A 23,600-nucleotide genomic window follows, 5' to 3' on the forward strand; every position below is an offset into this window, starting at 1 on the left:
GAGTGGCACAGCGGTTAAGCGTCTGCCTTCGGCTCAGGGCGTGATCCTGGCGTTATGGGATCGAGCCCCACATCAGGCTCCTCGGCTATGAGCCTGCTTCTTCCTCTCCCACTCCCCCTGTTTGTGTTCCCTCTCTCGCTGGCTGTCTCTATCTCTGTCAAATAAATAAATAAAATCTTAAAAAAAAAAAAAACCAAACTTATATTTACCAAAACTGGTGGCAGGCAGAGGATTCTGGGAAGATGGTGGAGTAGAAAGCAGGAGGAATCTGTTTCCCCATGTAGACAGCAGTGCTATTGGTAGAATCTAATTTCTTTTGAAGGCTTACAACTTCCAGGGGAAGGCTTGGGGGTAAATTGAAGTAAATTTTACTTCAATTCTTAGTTCAGAAACAACTACCTACTCCCACCCACCCACCCTGTGGCAGGTAGCTGTGCACATGTTCGCTGAACAGCTTGTACACAGCTTGTGGTAGCCATGGTGGGAGAAAAAGGAGCTTATCCTCAAAATACTGGGGAGCCATGCCCTGATTGTTACTTCTGATCTCAAAGGTGTAGACAAAGAAGGTAGCTGTTGTTGCAACTCCACCCATTATTAAAAGTTCTCCACCTGAAGTAACTCAGAAAACTTAAAGGGCTAACAGCCTTTCCCCCCTCTTTTATTTTTTTCTTTTTCCCCTTTTGGGAGCCAGACATTAATGAATAGGACATTCAAAACAAATGAATATTTGGGGGAAATTAGAAAATTACTACAAATGTTCAGGGAAAGCCTCAGGCTCATAAAAGATCTGCGAGGTCCTTAAGTTTTGGCATAGATGGACCCTACAATAATCAAAAAAGCAAAAACAATAGAAACAAACTAAAAAAGCAAACCCTAGGAAAGGGGGAGAAGCTGATGTCCAGGGTTACTACATTATTAGATTCACATGTCCAATTTTCAACAGAAAAAATAACACATACAAAGAAATGTATGACCCATTCATGGGGAGAAAAAAAATCAACAGAGATAGAAACAATTAAAAAGAACCAAACAGGAATACTGAATTGAAAAAATTTATTAGAGGGTTTCAGAAGCAGATTTTTTTCAAGCATAAGAAAGAATGAGCAAACTTGAAGATGTGTTATTTGGAATTATCTAGGAAGAGGAGCAAAAGGAAAAAAGACTAAAAAAGAGTAAAGAAAGCCTACAGGAACTAGGGGATTACATCAAGTGAACCAATATATTATATATTTTATTTATGTATAGTGGTTGTTCTGGGGTGTGGGTTGTGGTGGTGGCTAGAAAGCCTATTTAAAGAAATAATGACTGAAAAGTACCAAAATCTTGGGAGGGCAATAGAGAGCCAGATTCATAAAGTCCACAGGATCCCAAATAGGTTAAATTTAAAGAGCTCTACACTGAAATACATCATAGTCAAATCATCAGATGTCAAAGGTGGAAAGTTTTGAAAGCAGCAAGAGAAAAACGACTTGTCACAATGGAGCCCTGATAAGATAGTCAACTGATTTCTTAGCAGAAACCTTTCAGGTCAAGAGAGAATGTGATGATGTATTCAAAATGCTGAAAGAAGAAAACTGACAAGAATACAGTATCTGGCAAAGCTGTCCTTCAGAAATGAAGGAGAAATAAACATTTTCTCAGACAAACAACAGCTGAAGCTCATCACCACTAGACGTGCCTCAAAAAAAAAAAAAAACTAAGGGAGTTATTCAAGCTAAAATGAAAAAAATATCAGTTAGCAACATGAAAATGCATGAATGTATAAGCTTTCAACTCTAGCATAAATACAAAAGTATGAAAAATAACTATAGCTGTAATAATTTATTAATGGATACATAATATAAATGATGTAAATTGTGACATCAATTACATAAAATGGGGAAGAAGTAAAAGTGTAGTTTTCATATGTGATTGAAGCTCAATTGTTAGTAGCTTAAAATAAAATGTTATAACTATAAGGTGTTTTATCCACACCTCATGGTGGACACAAATGAAAAACCTTGTATAGCAGATACACAAAACAGATATCAAAGCATATACCGATACAAAAGAAAAATCATCAGATTACAAAGGAGTGTCAAGAGAGGAAAAAGGAACAAAGGTACTACAGAACAACCAGAAAAATTAACAAAATGGCAATAGTAAGTCCTCACTTATTAATAATTACTTTAAATGTAAATGGATTAAATTCTCCAATCAAAAGACATAGAGGGGCTGAATGGATTTTTTAAAAAACAATATCCAACCATAATCTGCCTATAGGAGACTCCCTTTAGCTTTAAGGACACACATATGCCAAAAGACCTGGGAATAGATACTCCATGAAAACAGTAACTAGAAGAGGCAGGAGTGGCTATTACATCAGACAAAATAGACTTTAAGTCAGAAACTGTCACAAGAGACAAAAGGAGGTGATTATATAAAAGAGACATTGTCATTTGCAAAAACATGGATCAACCTGGAGGACAAAACAAACAAAGAAAAAAAGAAACAAACAAAACCCAGACTCTTAAATACAAGAAAAAAACTGGTGGCGGCCAGATAGGAGGTGGGTGGGTGGGTATGGGAGAAATAAAGGAGATTAAGATTACACTTTTCTTGATGAATTGATGCACTTTGTCAAATGTAGGGTTTTTTGCATCTCTTGAGATGAACATATGGTTTTTATCCTTTTGCAAATATTGAATGACCCATACATCCCTGGAATAAATCCCACTTGATCATGATAAATGATTCTTTTTCATATATTTTTGGATTTGGTTTGCTAATATTTGGTTGAAGATTTTTGTACCTATGTTCATCAGAGATACTGGCCTGTAGTTTTCCTTTTTGGTAGTGTCTTTATCTGGGTTTGGTATTGGGGTAATGCTGGCCTTGTAGAATGAATTTGGACGCTTTCCTTCCTCTCCTATTTTTTGGAATAATCTGAGAAAAACAGTTTTAACTCTTTGAATGTTTGGTAGAATTCACCTAGTGAATTCTTTGGTGAATCTTTCTAGTCTGGGACTTTTGTTTGCTGGGAGTTTTTTGATTACAGATTGGACTTCATGGCAAGTAAGGAGTCTGTTCAAATTTTCTCTTTCTTCCAGATTCAGTTTTAGGAGCTTATGTTTCTAGGAATATATCCATTTATTCTAGGTTGCCCAATTTGTTAGCATATAATTTTTCATAATACTGTCTTATAATCCTTTGTATTTCTGTGGCTTCAGTTGTTATTTCCCCTCCTTCATTTCTGAGTTTATGTATTTGAGTCTTCTTTCTCTCTCTCTCTTGCTCTCTCTCTCTCTCTCATTTGATGAGTCTTGGTAAAGGTTTATCACTTACGTTGATCTTTTCAAAGAACCTGGTTTCATTAATATGTTGCATAGTTTCTGTTATATCGTTAGTCTCTGTTTCATTTATTTCTGCTCTAATCTTGTTTCTTTCCTTCTTCTAGAGTTTGGCTTTGTTTCTTTTTCTTCTTTTTCTAGCTCAGGTAGGTGTAAAGTTTTATTGCTTATTTGAGATTTTTCTTGCTTCTTGAGCTAGGCTTGTATGGCTATAATCTACCCTGCCAGTTTTTGCTGCACTCCAAACATTTTGGACCATTGTTTTCATTTTCATTTACCTCCATGTATTTTTTTTATTTCTTACTTGATTTCTTGGTTGACTCATTCATTGTTTAGTAGCGTGTTCTTTAGCCTCCATGTATTTGTGTTCTTTGCACATTTTTTTCTTGAGATTGATTTCTAGTTTCATACTGTTGTCATCAGAAAACATGCATAATATGATTTCAGTCTTTTTGAATTTATTGAGGCTTGTTTTGTGGCCTAACATGATCTATCTGGGAGAATATTCCTTGTGCACTTAAAAAGAATGTGTATTCTGCTGTTTTGGGATGGACTGTTCTGAATATATCTCTTAGGTCCTCTGATTCAGTGTGTCATTCAAAGCCATTGTTTCTTTGTTGATTTTCTTTCTGGATGATCTATTCATTGATGTAAGTGGGGTATTAAAGTCCCCTAGTTTTACTGTAATACTGTCAACTTCTTCTGTTAATAGTTGCTTTATATATTTAGGTGCTTTCATGTTTGGTGCCTAAATATTTACAATTGTTATATTCTCTTGTTAGATTGTTTTATCATTATATAGTGTCCTTCTTTGTCTCTTGTTAGTCTTTGTTTAAAGTCTATTGTTTGTGATAAAAGTTTGCTACCCTAGCTTTCTTTTAATTTCATTTTGCAGGGTATATATTTTTCCATCTCTTTACTTTCAATCTGCATGTGTCTTTAGGTTATGAGTCTCCTGTAGGCTGCATATAGATGGGTCTTGCTTGATCATCTATTCCATCACCCTGTGTCTTTTGATTTGAGCATTTAGTGCATTCATATTGAAAATAATTATTGATAGATATGTACTTACTGCCATTTTGTTAACTTGTTTTATTGTTGTTTTTGTAGTTCTCTGTTCCTTTCTTCTCTTGCTCTTTTCCCTTGTTGTTTAATGGCTTTCTTTATTGATATGTTTGGATTCCTTCCTTTCAATTTTTTGCATATCTATTACAGGTTTTTGATTTGTGGTTTCTATTAGGTTAAAATACATGCCTTGTGCAGATGGCAGTAAATATTAAGTTGATGATCACTTAAGTTTGAATTGATTCTAGAAGCACTAAATTTTTACTCCTCTATACCCACATTCTATGTATATAATGCCATACTCTCCATCCTTTTATTTTGTGAATCCTTTGACTCATTTTTATATATATAGTTGATTTTACTGTGTTTGTGCTTTAATGTCTTTACTGTTTTTATAAGTGATGAATTTACTACTTTTATTATGTTTGCATTTACCTATGAAATTTTTCTTTTCATAATTCTTACTCCTGATTATGGCCTTTTCTTTTCAAAGAATTCCCTTTCCTGTTTCTTGTCAGACTGGTTTAGTGGCAATGAACTCCTTTAACTTTTGTCTGGGAGACTCCTTCTGTCTCCTTCTGTTCTGAATGATAGCTTTGCTGGGTCGGGTATTTTCTATTGCAGGTTTTTTCCCTTTAGCACTTTTAAGATATTATGCCACTCTCTTAAGGCCTGCAAAGTTTCTGCCGAAAAATCAGCTGACAACCTTCTGGGGTTCCCCGTTTTCTCTTTCTACTTCTCTTTCTGGTTTTAAAATTCTCTCTTTATCACTGTTTTTGCCATTTTAATTATTATGTGTCTTGGTGTGCACCTCCTTGGGTTGATTTTGTTGGGGTTTGTCTCCTAGATCTGGATTTCTGTTTCCTTCTCCAGAGTCAGAAAATTTTCAGCTGTTATTTCTTCAAATAAATTTCTTGCCCCCTTTTCTCTTTCTTCTTCTCAGATCCCTATAATGCAGATATCCTATGCTTAATGATGTTGCTGAGTTCGCCTATCCTATTCTCATTTTTTACTTTTTTCTTTTTGCTGTTTCAGACGCTTGTTTGTTTTCCGTTACTCTCTCTTCCAGCTCACTGATCTGTTCTTCTGCCTCCTTTAATATGCTTTTGATTCCCTCTAGTGTATTTTTTATTTCAATTATTGAGTTCTTCATCTCTGATTGATTCTTTTTTATATATTCTATCTCTTTGTTGAAGGTCTCACTGAGCTCCTCCACTCTCTTCTCAAGTCCACTAAGTATCTTTATGACCATTACTTTGAATTATTTATTAGGTATATTGCTTATATCCATTTCATGTAACTCCTTTGGTGTTTTTTGTCCTGTTCCTTCATTTAGGACATATTTCTGTCCCTCATTTTGTTTAACTCTGTGTATGTTTCTATGTATTAGGAAAAATCAGCCCTGTTTCCTGATTTTGAAAGTGGCTTTCAGAAGAAGAGTTCTTTGGTGCCCTGTAGCACGGTAACCCATGTTCACCAGAACCAGGTGCTTCAGGGGTGTCTCCTGTGTGGGTTGCGTGTGCCCTACTGTTGTGGCTGAGCTATGTTTGCTTTCAGTGCATTCAGCTGCAGTTGCCCACCTTACCAGTTTGGGGCACAGTTTGGTCCCTGTGCTGTTAAGGAGTCAGTCTGGGGCCATCTTGCACTTGTAGTTGGGTGGTATCGAGTGGTCAGACCAGATGCCTGCCCACAGCCCATTTCCCCGGTCCATAGTTACATGGAACTGCAGTGCTGTGTCATGGTGCCCCTTGAGAGGTTTTTGTTGCTGGACAGGGCTGGCAGTCAGATCAGGTGTCTACTCCCAGTTCACCTGCTGGGCCTGCAGTCAAACTGGTGTGTGTGGTTATATTCCCCTTTTCCCAGAGCAGGAGTTACTTTGGAGTGGTACTGGTCCCTGCCAGGTCTACTTGCTGGAAGGAACAGAGCAGGAGCCACTTTGAAGGGACTCTTACCAAGTAGGGCAGGTTGGATGGAGCAGATCTGCAGGAAAATGCTAGTGTGTGGTGCACAGTCCTAGCAAGTAGGGTGTTTTTACTAGCTCCCACAGGTGTTCAACTATGTGGGAGGGTGAGGATGGAAAGTTCTTTTGTTCTTAAAGAAGTCTCTTAAAGATTCCTGCTCCTCCAGCACATGTTCTGGTTTTAGTAAATAAGTCACCTTCACATATACCCCAGGTGCTTTTCAAACTGCTGCTTCTGTGAGGTATCTCCATGGGATGTTTGTCTTGTTTTCTCTTTGAAGCCAGGGACTCAGTTTCCTAAGGCCCTCTGGCACTCCCAGAATTAAGCCCGCTGATTTTTAAAGCACCCAGAGTTAAGCTCCACTGAATGTAAAACTTACAAAGTTAAGCCCCACTGGTTTTCAAAGCCAAATGTTATGTGGTCCTATCTTCTTAGGGTCAGTCCCCATGTCTGGGGTTCCTGGTATGGAGTTTGTTCTTATCATTTCCACGTGCTTGTTGTGTCCCTGCTGCTTGTGGTTAGTTAGCCTTGCTGGCAGATTGATTCCCGACTACATTTCTTTTTTTTTTTAATAATAATATTTTTTATTATATTATGTTAGTCACCGTACAGTACGTTTCTGACTCTGCTACCTTTTTGAATGTGGCCTCTTCTCTACAATTAACTATGCCAAGTCTGTTCTTCCAGTCTTCACATCATTTTCTTAATTAATTACACTGATGTTGCTGTTATCTAGGTGTGTCTGTGGGAAAGAGGTGAGGTTAAGGATCCTCCTACTCTTCCATTTTCCCAGAAGTCCTCAGTATTTATAAGATAGATATCATACAGAGTATCGTCTCCAACCACAAGAAGATGAAATTAGAAATCAGTAGCAGAAGGAAAACTGAAAAATTCTCAAATTTGTGGAAATAACACAAGGGAAATTAGAAACTGTAGAGAGATGAATGAAAATGAAAACGCGACATACCAAAAAGCTGTGATAACACCAAAAGTGGTGGTAAGGAGGAAATTTATAGCTGTAAATGCTTATGTAAAAAAAAAAAAAAAAAAAAAATCTCAAATCAGTAACCTAACTTTACAACCTGAGGAACTATAAAAATAAGAACAAGCTAAACCCAAAGCTAGCAAAAGGAAGGAAGTAATAAAGATTAGAACAGAGATAAATGAACTAGAGAATAGGAAAAATAGAGAAAATAAATGAAACCAAAAATTGGTTCTTTGAAAATATCAACAAAGTCAACAAAGTCTTACCTATGTGGATTAAGAATGAAAGAAGGCCAAATTACTAAATTCAGAGATGAAGGTGGGGACATCACTACTGATTGTACAGAAATAAAAAGGATTATAGGAGAGTACTATGAACAGTTGTACACCAACATATTGGATAGCCTCAATTAAATGACAAATTCTAAGAAACACAATACTTACCAAAATTAAATCATAAAGAAATAGAAAATCTGAAGAGACCTGTATAACTGGTAAGAAGAGTCAATCAGTAATCCAGAATCTCCCAACAAAGAAAACCTGTACCTGATGGCTTCATGGTGAATTCCACCAAACATTTGAAAAGCTCCCAATCCTTCCCAAACTTTTCCAAAAAATGTAAGAGGAAAGGAACATTTCCTAATTCATTTTATGATACCAGCCTTACTCTGATCCCAAAACCAATGACACGACAAGAAAGGAAAAGTACAGACAGTATCCCTCATGAACACTGATGCAAAGTCCTCAACAAAAGACTAGCAAACGGAGTGTAGCATCATGTAAAAAGGATGATATACTATGTCAAAGCATGGAAGCAATTCAGGGGTCCATTGACAGGTGCATGGATAAACAAAATGAGGTTTATACATAGAACACTTATCAACCTTAAAAAGGTGAGAAAGCCTGACATATGATATAGCATGAATGATTCTTAAGGATGTACACTAAGTGAAATAAGTCAGTTACAAAAAGATAAATACTGTATGGTTCTACTTATATGAAATACTTAGACTAGTCAAAATCATAGAGACAGAAAGTAGAATGGTGCTTGCCAGGCATGGAAGGAGGAGGGAATGGAGAGTTGTTTAATGGATACAGAGTTTCAAGTTTGCAAGATGAAAGGAGTTCTAGAGATACATGGTAGTGATGGTTGCACAACACTGCAAATGTTTTAATGCCACTGAGCTATAAAACTAAAAATAGTTAAGATGGTAAGTTTTACGTTATGTGTATTTTACTACAATTAAAAAAAAAAGGAAAAACAAAAATTTGGTGGCAGGCTAGACTTGGATTATGGACTGTAGATTATCAACCACTGTTCTAAATTTTCTTGGGAATGGCCTTACTATTTTCTTAAGATAAAGGGAGAGGGAGCTATGATTTTGACATACACAGAATTATAAAAGTACTCTTTTTTTTAAAAAAGTGGTTCTATTACAAAAGAAATATATGCTTGTAAAAAATATGGAAAATTTGGAAAAACAGTAAATAACTGTAAGTAGTATTTACTGGATATTGCCAAGTGCCAGGTACTCTTTTAAATTCTTAAATACATGAGATAGTTATTAATTATATGATCATTTTTCAGGGGAGATATTAACCCAATATGTGACCAGTAAGTGGTAAAGCTAGAATTCAAAACCAAGCTTTTGGACTCTAAAGCCTAAGTTCTGAACCACTGTGCCTAGTAAAGTGGGTACTTGGGAGTTATCCTTGTATCCCAGTACCCAAATGTAATACAAGTTAATACTTCGATTTATTTCTTTTCCTTGATTTTCTCTGCAGACATAGCTTTGATTTCTCATTCTGCATAGTCAGTTTTGCAATATAACAACAATTTTGTGCCCAGAGTAGCTATTTCTCATCGTGTCAAGTTAATTGCCTATTGTTGGAGGTGGGGAAATGTGTGGGACACTAGAAGGTCCTCATCAGAGGCTAACATCTGTATAGCTCTTCACAGTTGACAGGAAGCCTCCTCACATTTTACCCAAAGTTACTTGGCTAGTGAGAACAGACCTGGTATTTGAACACAGGTCCTTTGGTTTTGTTTTTGTTTTTTACTTCAAATTCTGAGTCTTCTCAGAACTATCTGCTCTCCGTCTCATGCCCATTTTTGACTCTGTACTCTCTTCACTTTACCATTTCATACCCTCTGTTTTAAAAATAAATGGTACCAAAAAATTCAAATAGCTGGCTCAAAAAATAGCCTTAAAAACTAGGGATAAAGAACACCAAAAGTTATTAAAATGGTATTAAAATATACAGACAGCTCTCAAACCTTGTACAAGAATTAGCTCATAAATGATTGTAGACTTAAATATAAAACTATGCAAAAAATACATCAAACTATAAAACTTTTAGAAGAAAGCATTGGAGAAAAGCTTCAGGATATAGGACTAGCAGAGTTCTTGAGACCAAAGACTTGATACCAGAAGTACAATCCATAAAGGAAAAATTTGTAAATTAAAAGCTTGCTGTCCCAAAGACCATGTGAAGAAAAAGCCAGAATATAGACTAAAAGAAAATATTTGCAAGCCATATATCTGACAAAGGACCTAGTTTTTAGAATTTATCAAGAACTCTCAAAACTCAATAATAATATCCAGTCAGAATCAGCAAAGGACATGACCAGACATTTCACTGAAAAAGATGTACAGATGGCACAAAAGACACTTGAAAACTGCTCAAACATATTATCTGCCCAGAAAATACAAATTAAAGGCCACAAATTCGCATATCTTTTCATTGTAAGATTATTAATGTTGTAACCCTTATCCGTGTGCCTTTTCTCTTCCCTTTTTGGGGGGTAGGGGCATTTACCCTGTCTGTTTTCGCCCATTGTTTGTCAACATTTCTGCATCATTTTGTATTGGGTATTTACAGTTTATAATTGGGCTTTGGTTTCCTAACACAGTCCTTTTGTCTTTTTTAAATAGACGATTTATCTTATTTAATCATACTATATATTTATTCCATCTAATTTTTATCTTTTTTGTTTTCTCTGTCTTGATTTAGGAGCTTAATTTTCAGATGTACATTTAAAATATGTTTAAACCTTTACTTCTCAAATTACTTCAAAAACATAATGGTGTCTATTGTGATCTTTCTCTTTCAATACTTAGGGTGTTTTGTTGGCATGTGCTGAGATTTTTATTCTTGTTTATTATGATTAAATGATTTTTCTATCTTGTGGCTTTCACTTTAAAAACAACATTTACTTTCTGCTTTTCTAATCTTATTTCCACAGTTCCTTTACCGTGACCATCTGCCTATCTTTCACAAGACAGCTTCCTCATTTGCAATTCTTCATGAGTAATCTTGTTGCCAGATTGTCTTCATGAAGAATTTTTTCCCCCTTAAGAAAGTGTACATGGGTGATAAACTTTCTGAGTTCCCTTTCTGTCAACTTCGCATGAGAACCACAGAGTTTTGCAAGGTCTCGAATTCTTAGGTTACGTTCTTTATTGAAGTATGAGTGACACACAATAAACTGTATGTGTTTAAAGTGTACAGTTTGAAAAGTTTAAATATTTATACACTTGTGAAACCATCACTGCAATCAAGATAACATATCCGTCACACCCAAAAGTTTTCTTGTGACCCTTGGTAATCCCTCCACCCTCACTCTCCATCTCTAGGCAGTTGCAATCACTGATCTGCTGTTACTGTCAGTTTATATTATAAACCATCTTATATAAATAAATTCACACAGAATGACTTTGGTGGGGTGGGTGGGTGTCTGACTCAGCATAATTATTTTGAGATTCATCTATGTTGTATTATCAGTTTATTCTTTTTTTCCTGCTCAAATGTTATTTTCTGCTCTTTTAAAAATAATATATTCATTGTAAAATGATAAAGAAATGTTTGAAGAAAAAAGAAAGATTCCCAGTCTTTATTCTTTTTTTATTGCTGAGTAGTATTCCATTGCATAGATATACCACAATTCATTTATCCATTCACCTGCTAACAGAAATTTGGGTTGTCCCAGTATTGACCTGCTATAAACATGCTGTAAACATAAAGCTGCTATAACCATTCCTGTGCACGTGTTTTTCTTGTGTTTCTCTTGGGCACATATCTAGGAGTGGAGTGGCATCATCATATGATAAGGGTATGTTTAACTTTGTAAAAAATTGCAAAGCTTTTTCTAGAGTAGTGGTTCTATTTTACATTCCCACTGACAATGTATGGAAGTTCTAGTTGCTCCACATTCTTTCCATCTCTTGGTGTATTTTCAGTTTTGAACATTACAATAGGTGTTAGTATATCATTATAGTTTAAATTTGCTTTTCCTTAATAACACACTGAGCATCTTTTCATGCGCTTAGCTGACATTTTATAATTGCTTATTTTTGAAAATGGTATGGTTTTTTTATTTATATTCACAAGTTATATGTTCAGTATACAAGTCTTTCATCAAATATGTGGTTTGCAAATATTCTTCTTTCAGTATACGGTTTGCCCTTTCATTTTCATAACAATGTCTTTTGGTGAGCATATTTAAAAAAATTTTTTTGAAGTCCAGTCTGTCAATTTTTTCTTTTACAGTTAGTGGCTTTTGTCCTGTTCGTGAAGTCTTTGTTTCCAAGATTACAAAGATAATCTCCTGTCTTTTCTTGTTGAAGCTGTATAATTTTAGTTTTTATGCTTAAAACTATGATATGTATAAAAGTAATTTGAGTACATGGTGTGACATAAGGATAAAGGCTCATTTTTCCCTTACATAAGTCTGTCCTGTTGTTCCAACACCATTTGCTGAAAAGATATAGGTTTCTCCATTGAACTGCATTGATGCCTTTATTGAAAATCAAATGACTGTACATGCTTCAGTCCATTTTTGGACTTTCTCCAGTTCTCTTGACCTATTTTTCTATCTTTATGCCAGCTCCACACTGTCTTTATTTCTATAGCTTTTTTAAAAATTGTAGTAAAATATAGGAACATAAAAATGACAGTTTTAGCCATTTTAATTGTATATAGGTCAGTGACCCTGAATACATTCATATTTGTTTTTGCATCACTACCGTCCAGCTCCAGAACTTTTTCATTATCCCAAACTGCAACTGCTCTGTATTCATTAACAATCACTTCTCATTCCCTTCACCTTAACCCTTGACAACCACCATTCTACTACCTATCTCTATTAGTTTGACTATTCTAAGTACTTCACATAAATAGGATGATGTAGTATTTGTCCTTTTGTGACTGGTTTATTTCACTTAGTATAGACTTTGTCTTCGAGGTTCATCCATGTTGTAGCATATGAATTTTCTTCCTTTTTTTAAGGCTGAATAATGCTCTGTTGTACTTATAAACCACATTTTTGTTTGTCCATTTATCCATTGGTAGACACTTGGATTACTAACACACTTTATTGTGGACCATGCTGCTATGAACATGGATGTCCACATATTTGTTTGAGTCCCTCCTTTCTACTTTCAATTCTTTTGGGTATATGCCCAGAAGTGGAATTGCTGGATCATGTGATAATTCTGTGTTTAATTTTTTGAGGAACCAGTGTATCATTTTCCACCACAGCACCACATTTTACATTCCCGTTAATAGTGCACAAGGATAGCAATTTCTCCACAACCTTACCAGCACTTGTTTTTTTCTGGTTTTTTGATAGTAGCTATCCTGGTGGTAATGAGGTGGTATCTCATTGTAGTTTTGATTTGCATTTCCCTAATAGTGATGTCGAGCATCTTTTCATGGGCCCATTGGCCATTTTTATATCTTCTTTGGAGAAACATCTATCAAGGTGTCCACCCCTTTTTTTAAGATTTATTTATTTAAGACAGAGAGCAAGCATGTGAGCAGGGAAAGGGCAGAGAGAGAGGGAAAGAGAGACTCGGGGCAGACTCCACGCTGAGCGGAGCACAATGCAGGGCTTGATCCCAGGACCCTCAGATCCTGACCTGAGCTGAAACCAAGAGTCAGACACTTAACCAACTGAGCCACCCAGGCTGCACCCCACCCCTTTTTAAATCAGATTTGTTTATTTGCTGTTTATGAATAGCAAAGTTGAATTGTAGTGGTTCTTTATATATTGGTATATTAACCCTTTATCAGATATATAATTTGCAAACGTTTTCTCTCATAATAAAAAATGCAGGGGCTCCTGGGGGGGGCTCAGTCAGTTAAGCATCTGCCTTCAGCTCAGGTCATGATCTCAGGGTCCTGGGATTGAGCCCTGGGTCAGGCTCCCTGCTCAGCGGAGGGTCTGCTTCTCCCTCTGCCTCTGTCCCTCCCCCCTGTTTGTGCTTTCTCTCTTGCTCTCCCTCTCTCTCAAATAAATAAATAAATTCTTTAAAATTTTTTTTCATAGTGAAAAGTTAAACATATTTTTAAGCACAGAAAATAAGAGTTGAGAATGAATACCCATTTACTTACACTGAGATAGATTAACATTTTGCCGTATTTGCTTTATACACACAGGTACTTCCATGCACATGCAAGTCATATTGCTGAAACATTTTAGAGAAATTACAGACATCCTGACACTTCACCATCACCCGAGCACAATAAGGACATTTTCCCACATCTGCCATATTTCTTCCAGATACAGTCTCCAGAATACCATTGCAAAATAATATATATTAATGGGAAAAATAATTCCACAATTCTGCTTTTTCTAATTACCACATAGAAGCTAACCTTTTGGGATAAGTTCACTGATGGTATTCCTTAGAGTTTTGGCATTTTCTCACATATCATTATTAAGAACTTCCTCAATTGTCTACTGGTTTCTTGTTTTCTGTCTTGTTCTCCTCTCCACCATCCTGTCTGCACTGTCACCAGAATAGTGTCTTTAAAATTAAATCAGACCATGTCTGTCTCTCTCTCTCTTACTCCTTCAGATCCCTTGTATTGCACTTAGAGTAGAGCAAATTCCAAATTTCTTACCGTGGCTTCTTACCAGGACACGGCATAGTCTAGCCCCCACCCAGCCCTCCAACCTCATTTTCTACTTTTCTTCCCCCATCCCTCTGAGCTCCGTCCAAGTAGACCTTCTATTTCTTGAACGTCCAGGCTCTTTCCTGAAGTCGGACCTGTGTGCATGCACCACCACACAGGCCCTGTGTCCACACACAGCTTTTTTACACTTGATCACATTCAGTGTAGATGCGATCTCTTCAGACAGGCCTTCCCTCATGTCATATTGAAGCACATCACCTATTTATTCTCTTTCACAGCACCTTTCCAACATTTTCATAGTTCTTTCATATTTATTTAGGTTTTTTAAAAAGATTTTATTTATTTATTTGAGAGAAAGAGAGCACAGAGGCAGAGGGAGAGGGAGAAGCAGACTCTCTGGGGAACCCGATGCAAGGCTCAATCCTAGGACCTTGAGATCATGACCTGAACTGAAGGCAGACACTTAACCGACTGAGCCACCCAGGTGCACCTGTATTTATTTAGTTTTAAAAGTCTGTCTCCCTCTTGCTCTGCCCCCACAACCTTGAGCTCCCTGGTGGCAGGAACTGTTGTACACTGGCACTTGCCACACAGTCGGTAAGCAGTGAGCAATGAGAGGCACAGGTAGCCTCACAATGTGGTTGTAGAGAGGACTCTTCTCAGAGGATGTATTGGTTTGGCAAACTTTTAAAAATCAGTCACATTACTTTGTATTCTTTTCATGTGTAAAATTTAATCCCAAATTATTCTTTCATTTGAATTACATAATGTGACAAATCATTTCCTATGATTTAAGGATTGGGTTTAACCTGAAACTCTAAGTGAGTATAAGATCAAAGTTGAAACTGCAGTATATTTTGGATGTTCTGTATGTCTGTAGTAGAAAGGTTTGTTTTCAGTATTTTCGTTGTTTTCTTCCTTTCACAGACTGAGACAACACTTGGACTCAGTTCGTATCAACAGAAGAGGTAAGGAAGGAATGAATATATATATATTTTTTATAACATATAAAATTTTATGTATTTAATAAGATACTAACATAATTTCAGTTCCTTTTGAGGGATTCCAGCAATGCTGTCTTTCTCTTGCACCAGCTTTTTTGGTGAAGAGGGAAAAGCAAGTTAAAAATCATGTTATGTCATGTATTTCAAGTATGGAAAACCCTTTTGAGATCTGAGCCTTTCTTCCCATCATATCCGGGGAGGATCAGCTTTGTAACTCCCTAGTAACTTCTCGTGGCTATTGCTGCCTTTTATGGACTATTTCTGTCCTCAGTTACCACAAGGTGTCTGCCTACAGGCCCCTGGGGGAGGAACTCAGAGCAGTGAAACCCAGTCTTGTGACTGGAAGAGACCCCTTTTGAACACAGCTTCTCTATGATAACAAACAAGAGAGTTGTTTTACCCTCACATATTATGAAAATATGTACATGCATGTGAATTTGAAGATAGCTTCCTCACATCCAAATTCTTTGGTCTTTTGGTAGCTTCCCACATCTAAAGGGAGACAATATAAAAGAAAGTTACTATCCTGATAACCTTTCCATACGCAGTGAGGGTCTGCACCTGGTATTTAAAGGAGAATGAGAGCTGTGAATTAGATATCCTTGAATGTCCTCAGGCCAGGGAAACGCAGATTGCATCAGCAAAGAACTTTGTACTGAGAGAGAAGTAGCACATACTCAGATTAAGACAATTAAAACTCCACTTCGTAAATACAGTAATGAAACGCCTTCAGTATTCACTGGTTTTGCTCTTTTCACTCTTTCGGATCTGCAGTAACATGGCCCTACTTCCTCATTGTTCTGTGCGTCTGCCTAATTTTATATGCCCTCTTGAGACCTGCTTTACCCATGAACCCTACCCAAAAGACACACCCACTGCTACAGTAAGATGTAGACTTCTCTGCTCTTGTATTACAAAGCATAACGCCACCCCTCTATCCCTCTACCCCTTCCCAAATATTTTTGGCACCGGGTGGATTATTTCCAGAACACTACATGTCTAGCTTGATGCCACCTTGGCATGAGCATCTGAGAACCCTAGAACTCTCTGACTCCTCTAGAGCTAAGCTAGTGGGAAGAAAGCACACCTGTTATCTTGTGCTGCTTCACTGTTACTTTATTCCAGCAGTTAGGAAACTAGCTATGAAATTTTATTGGCTACATTTATGAAGATGATGTTATTCACCCATGATCAAGATTTGGCTTTAAGTTATTTTCCTAGTATAATGAAGAATTTACATCAATACATAATTATATTCTGATCTCATGTTCCACTTATCTGTGATCCACATCTGCCTAACAAACTACACCAGTTACTGGCATAAAGCAATCATATTATTATGCCGTCAGACTGCAAGCAAGGAGTTTAGACAGAGCACAGCAGAGACAGCTTGTCTCCGCTCCATGATGATGGGGGCCTCAGCTGGGGAGACTCCAGAGCTGGAGGCATGTTCACTCACATGCTGATGTTAGCTTGTTACTTGGAACTTCAGCTGGGCTGTCACATAGAATGCCTGCATGTGGGCCCTTCTGTGTGGTCTTTTCACAAAGGCTTGTTTGGGCTCCCTCACAGCATGACAGCTGGATTTCGGGAGTGAACATCCCAAAGAGAACCAGTAGAAGATCTATCACTTTATTTGACCTTCCCTCTGAAGTCATATAGTGTTTGTTACCTCTGTCAGCTGCTGCTGTTCAACCAGTCACTTAGGTTGGTCTTGATTCAGGGCATGGGGGAGGGGGGGAGATGTGGGGATGGGGAATAGGGTGAGGGGAATGACTCCTACCTATCTATGGCAAGAATATCAGATGATTTGCAGATATGTTTTAAAACCATCACACTTCACTTTTTTTTTGTTCTTTTTTATTTTATTTTTATTTTTTTATAATATTTTATATATTATGTTAGTCACCATACAGTACATCCCCAGTTTTTGATGTAAAGTTCCATGATTCGTTACTTGCGTATAACACCCAGTGCACCATACAATATGTGCCCTCCTTACTACCCATCACCAGCCTATCCCATTCCCCCCCTGCCCCGAAGCCCTCAATTTGACCAAGATCATGAATTAAATAAACTACTGGGTTCAAATTGGTATGCATACCCTATGGGTATTAAACTGGGTTAGGTACTAAACATACGTTTTAGCTCAGGCTGCTGTCACAAAATGCCACATAGACTGGGTGGCTTAAACAACATTTATTTCTCACAGTTTTAGAGGCCAGGAAGTCCAAGATCAAGGTGCCATCAGATTGGTTCCCCAGTGAGGGCTCTGTCCTTGGCTTACAGATGGCTCCTGTCTCCTTTTTATCCTCAAATGGCAGAGAGGGAGAATGGAAGCAAGCTCTCTGGTGTCATTTCTTTTAAAGGCACTAACGCTATCATGAAGGCCTCATTCTTGTGACCTTCTCTAAACCAAATTACCTCTCAAAACCTATCATATCAGGGGTTAAGGCATCAACATGCAAATGGGGGGGGGGCAGATACAGTTCAACCCATAACAGTATACAGGTCTAAATTTAGATTTTGAACCTCATATCAACTAACAAAAAACTAAAGGACCGTATTTGTGAATCACCCTTAATAAGTCATTTTCAAACGTGTAACGTGGAAAAGCAAATACAGCCTCCGTACTTACCAAGCACATGATGATCAGAACATAGCTTGCACACATTTAGCTGGTTTTTTTAATGTGTGGCTTAGGGCTGCACAAAGTAAACGCTGCCAGAGCTCTCATTTAAGTAAGAATAAGTGTAATGCAAATGCAAAATAAAATGTGAATGAAAATATAAGTATGTAACTTCTGTGTAACAACAGAAGTTGTAAATAAAATGTGTGGTTGTAGAACAACAGAAATTATAATTTTTTTTCAGTTTAAAAACAAACTATTCTATAAAAATGTCAACATTTGGGTTTGGGTTTCAACATTTGACTAAGATGAGAGTTATATGATTACAGAGGATTCTAATTACAGGAAACCCTAATAGATGGTCTTATTGAGCCCTTTGTTTGACACACGAGGAAGCTGAGACCCTTAGAACCAAGGAATATGCTCACGGTTAAAGTGGCAAAGTTTCAGTTAGAATTCATCATCTTCTGATTACCAGTCCTGTGTTGTGTTCACTCCATTTGCATAGCAAGTATGCAGTTCTTCTGTATTCCCTGGATTTTCTTTTTTTAGCCAGTATTCCTTGAAGTTTCTGAAAGTATCTGCTCAGTGCTGGGACTGTGTGCAATAGCGCCTGTCTTCAGGCGTTTGGAAGGGCAATGAAGACATCCCTTCTGATGAGGTCGTAAAGCATATGTGTCGAAGTGACAAAACACAGCCTGCTTTGTGGAAGAAAGCAGCGCACTTGAAAAGGATGTTATTTATAAAGGCTCGTAGGGATCAAGGGACATAAGACACAGGCATGCGCTTCACTTGAATCATCAGAACAATCCGCAAGACCCAAGTCATAGCTGAGGTGAAGGCTGGCTTCTGACCCCAGAGCCTGGTCTCCGCCTCTGGAGATTGCTGCCTTGACCAGTCTCTCCTTGGGGCATGACCAGTGTCCACTGAACGTTAGATTGCTGGGAGGGACGCATTGTCTTTTGAACTTCTCTAGTCATTTCTTTATCAGTTTGTCACTGTGTGTGCTCCCCAGTTGTAGAATCCACATGCTGCTTGCTTCCTGGCTTTATTAGTACGCCAGTAGATTCAGCCCCATCCTTTCTTAAAATTCCTGTACATGATCTCTTGGGCCAAAATTTGTATCATGAAAAGCTCAGCTAATAGAATGATTCTGTAGCTAGTGGATTGTATGGCAGTACAATGGTAGATACTAGCCTCTGGCTGCCATTTCTTTCTCTCCTGCCTTTTCCTCTCCCTTCTCCCCCTCGCCACCTACCATTATCATTTGCGTTAGTTTTGGGGACAAGCTTGGCTCCAAGGGCTTTCAGGACATTTTGCAAGGGAATAAACTACTGCTTTCATGACCTCAGAATTGTGGGAAGTAAAACCATGGAAAACACAATTTTCCAGGATACTCTTTTTTTCTATTCCTCTCCTTCATTCTAATTTGTTTTAATGTGGTTATCAATTACATGGTAATATTTTGTTTAAAAAGCATGTGTTGGGGGCGCCTGGGTGGCACAGTCGTTAAGCGTCTGCCTTCGGCTCAGGGCGTGATCCCGGCGTTATGGGATCGAGCCCCACATCAGGCTCCTCCGCTATGAGCCTGCTTCTTCCTCTCCCACTCCCCCTGCTTGTGTTCCCTCTCTCGCTGGCTGTCTCTCTCTCTCTGTCAAATAAATAAATAAAATCTTTAAAAAAAAAAAAAAAGCATGTGTTGGCTCTATGATAGAATGGTGGAGGATGTGCATATAGTGTTTCATCAGTGTTTATTTGAATTGAACACCAAAATATTATAATAAATACCAGTGATGATTTAATAGTTTATGACATGAAGCCATCTTTTATGGTTGACTTTTCCTAGGATTGTGGAGCCCTGTGGTGGAAGATTAGGAATCAAAAGTCCTGAGTTCTCTGTTTACCGTCTGTGGGGCCTTGAAAGCAACTATTTAACTGCTCTGAGCATGACTTACATTTGCAAACTGGAGAAGATTATTCCTCTGCCTGATATATCGTACATATGATATAAGGTTATGCATTTATATAAGGTTGTGAGGATCAAATGAAAAGATTTATTTGGGCAACTGTAGTTTGCAAACTTTAAAATGTTATATGAATGTAAGTTGTGGGTGTTTGACAGTTTACTAGCCCAGTCATTCAGCAAACATTTGCTGGGATCTTCATGTATGCCAGGCTTTGTTGTAAGAACTGGTGACTCAGTAATTGTATTTGTTATCTCTCGCCATGTAATGAACTACCCCAAACCTAGCAGCTTCAAACAGCAAGCATGTATCATCTTCCTGTTTCTGGGAGTGAGGAATTTAGGAGCATCTTAGTGAAGTAGTTGTGGCTCAGAATCCCTCCTGAGATGGCCGTTCAGGGACCAACCCCCATCTGAAGGCCTGGGCCTGCGATCTGATCCTCCTCAGGATGGCTCACTCATACAACTCTTGGCAAAAAGCCTTAGTTTTTGCTGGCTGTTGGCGAGAGGCCTTAGTCCTTCACCATGTCGAATCGTCCATAGGGCTGCTTGAGTGTTGCCACATCATGACAGCTGGTGACCCCAGAGCTGGTGATGCAAGAGAAACTAAGGAGGAAGCCACAGTGTCTTTTGAAATTGAGTCTTAGAGTCACACACCATCACTTCTGCCATATTCCATTCATAAGAAGTCACCCCCAAGGCCAGGGGAATTAAGCTCCATCTCTTGAACAGAGGAGTATCAGAGAATCTGTGCACTTATTTTAAAACTGCTACAGTGCTGGATGGACAAGATAGTCTAAGACTCCTGCCCTGGTGTGGAGCATAAGTTCAAGGAAAACAGACAGTAAGCCACTAAATAAATAAACTCAGCTAGAGAGTAGTCTGGAATAGACAGGACTCCATTGCTTCTTTAGATTGGATGTTAAGGAAGGTTTCTCTGAAATGGTGTTTAAGCTTACCTGGTGAAAGTCTTAGGGAAGAGCATTTCAGACAGAGGAACAGCTAATGCAGAGGTCTTGGGTTGGAAACAATGGTACTGTTGTTGTTATTGTTGTTACAAGAGCTGAAAATGTTAGTGTATACAGCTAGGTAAGAAGGGTATATGTGTGTGTCTGTGTGTGTATACACTTAATGTTCATAAGAAGAATCAGGTTAGAACCTTTAAGTTCCCTGATATCTCTGGGAAATAAGCCAAAAATATTGGGCTGGGAAATACTTTTCAAATTAAGGTGGGGTTGGGATTCTTTAATTGACTGTATAATTTTCTTCTCATTAAGTGCAACTATTTTGGTTGCCTGTAGTAGCCATAAATATCTAGAAGATTGTAGTTAGATCCAAAACTTGGTAATATCTTAATGGAAGATAAAATCTGCTGATATTTACGGTTTCACTAGTATCTGTTTTAAATTCATGAAAAAGCTAAAGGGAATGTCCTTAAGCTGTTTTTTAAGATTTCATTTTGGTTTGTACTTTGATTTATTTTCTAGCCCTGGAGCTTTTAGCTGCAAATGAAGTGACAAATAATGCAAAAAAAAAAAAAAAAGTACTACTTTGCATAAATCTTGAAGACTGTAGTAAGTTGATGGTAGGAAGTCAATTTACCAGAAGTGAGCTTAAGTAAAGATAGGATTAACTTTGCATTAAACCACAGAAGCAGATGTTGGTAAGCTCCTTTGAGTAGGCCAGTTTACTTCACTTATTTTTTTTTAAAGAATCACATTATTCTCACCTTAAATACAAGTGTGACAGAATTGAGATTTCTGAAATGGTGGTGTGAGGAGCTTGGGGACTTCTCCCCTTAAGAAGCATTTGTTAAGATGATTAAAATTAACAAAGAGTATCAGGAGATTGTTCAAAGGACTTACAATGAATTGAGAAATATTTATTCAACAAAATCTATCTAAACGTGGTAAGAACAGTGTGGGAGGTCATAGCATTCAAGCTAGAGACTGCACCCACAGCTCTGCCTCGCACAAGAAGTGTTTCAGTGGGCTTGGCAGACGAGTGGATGTTCCCATCTCCCCCGGTTCACTGGGATGGGGCAGCTATTCCAGTTGGATGTGGCAGGCAGAGAACATTGGCAGATCTCATTTTCCATAGGCTCCAGGCTGTAGAGGCTTATTTTGAGTGGCTGGTGGCAATCAGGTGATGTTTCTCTTCCTCCTGCCACCCTTTCCAAATATGGGCATCAGAATGGGCAGCTGGTGAAAAGAACAGTCCCCTTTTCCTACACAGCTCTGTGTCCTAGAGAGCTTTTTCGGTGTGCTCAGCAGCTGAATGACAGACCTCATATGCCCCAGCTTCCTAGGCAAAGCCTAGTCTTGGTAGTTTTGGCAGTCAGTGAACCTAGGGATAAGTCTAACCAAAGATGTGCAAGACCTGTACACTGAAATCTCCAAACATTACCAAGAGTAAATAAAGAAAACCCAAATAAGTGGAGAGAGAACAGTGTCTTCATGGATAAGAAGAATCAATATTAAGGTGTCAGTTCTCTCCAGATTGATCTATATATTTCAGTGCAATCAAAATCAAAATCCCCACAGGCTTTTTTTTTTTTTTTTTTTTTGGTAGAAATTGCCTTCAATCTAGCTAATTCTGAAATTCATATGGAAATGAAAGTAACTTAATAATAATGTAATAGAAATAATCTTTTTATCAAAGATTATTGAACATGCAGAGAACCAATAAATGGACCCATACAAAAGAAAGAAAAAAAAATAGAAACATCTAGAAATGACAGAGATGATGGGAGTAGCACACAGGGAATTTAGTACATCCATTATATATGTTCAGCGATTTAAAGGAAAACTTGAATATAATGAAAGAAAAATGGACATTGCAAAAAAACAAAATGGAATCCCTGGAGCTGAAAAATACAGTTTCTGAAGGGAAAATTTCACTGAGTGGGATTAATAACAACATAAACATTACAAAAGAAAAAGTGAATTTGAAGACACAGTGATGGAAGTTACCCAAACTGAAGCACAGGAAGAAAAAAAATGACTAGAAAAAGAATAAACAAACCCCTGGTGACCTAAGGTACAATGGCAAGTAATTTAACACAGGTAATTAAGTTCTAGAAATTGGGGGTGGGGGAGGGCTGTTGAAGAACTTCAGTAAACCCAGTGCAAAAGTAAGACAAAGAAAACCACACCAAGTCACATAATATTTCCAGTTGCTGAAAACCAGTGACAAATTGAAAAGCAGCCAGGAAGAAATAAATTACACATAGGAATACAAAAGCTAAGAATGACTGCTGGCACTTCATCAAAGACAGTGCAAACCCAGAATCAGCAAAATGGCGTCTTTAAAATATTAAAGAAAAATTGTCAACCCAGGATATTATATCCAGCAGAAATATCCTCCACAAATACATTTCCAGACAAAAGCTAGGAATGTGTGGCCAGCAGACTGTCACTATAAGAAATGTAACCATTACAGATGAAAACACAGCTCTAGACACAATAATGAAGATCACCGAAAAGGTGAAAACATGTGGATAAATATAAAAGACATGTTTTCTTATTAAAACTTTTTTTAGATAATTGACTTTTAAAAACAAAAATAATTACAATGTTTTGTGGAATTGATAACTTGTATACATTACATGTATTATGGCAGCACAAAGGACAAGAGGAAGGAAAATTAAGTTGTAAAGTTCTTGCATATATGTAAAGTGGTATAATATTACTTGGGGTTAGGCTATGATAAGAGAAACAAATACTGGAATATATATTAAAATTA

The 23,600-nt window shown here is 37.6% G+C and overlaps 1 protein-coding gene across 2 annotated transcripts in view; it reads left to right on the forward strand.

Annotated features, from left to right (window-relative positions):
* The window catches only part of TMEM131 (transmembrane protein 131), a 234,989-nt gene that overhangs the window by 73,461 nt on the left and 137,928 nt on the right, over nucleotides 1–23,600 (forward strand). For both annotated transcript variants that reach the window (XM_087863335.1, XM_045771747.2), the window contains exon 3: nucleotides 15,188–15,228. In XM_087863335.1, coding sequence (XP_087719461.1) covers nucleotides 15,188–15,228 — 41 coding nt within the window. The remainder of the gene's footprint in view (nucleotides 1–15,187; nucleotides 15,229–23,600) is intronic.

Source organism: Ursus americanus, chromosome 7, assembly GCF_024610735.1.
Source record: "Ursus americanus isolate L20-20 chromosome 7, mUrsAme1.1.p, whole genome shotgun sequence".
Taxonomy (NCBI): domain Eukaryota; kingdom Metazoa; phylum Chordata; class Mammalia; order Carnivora; family Ursidae; genus Ursus; species Ursus americanus.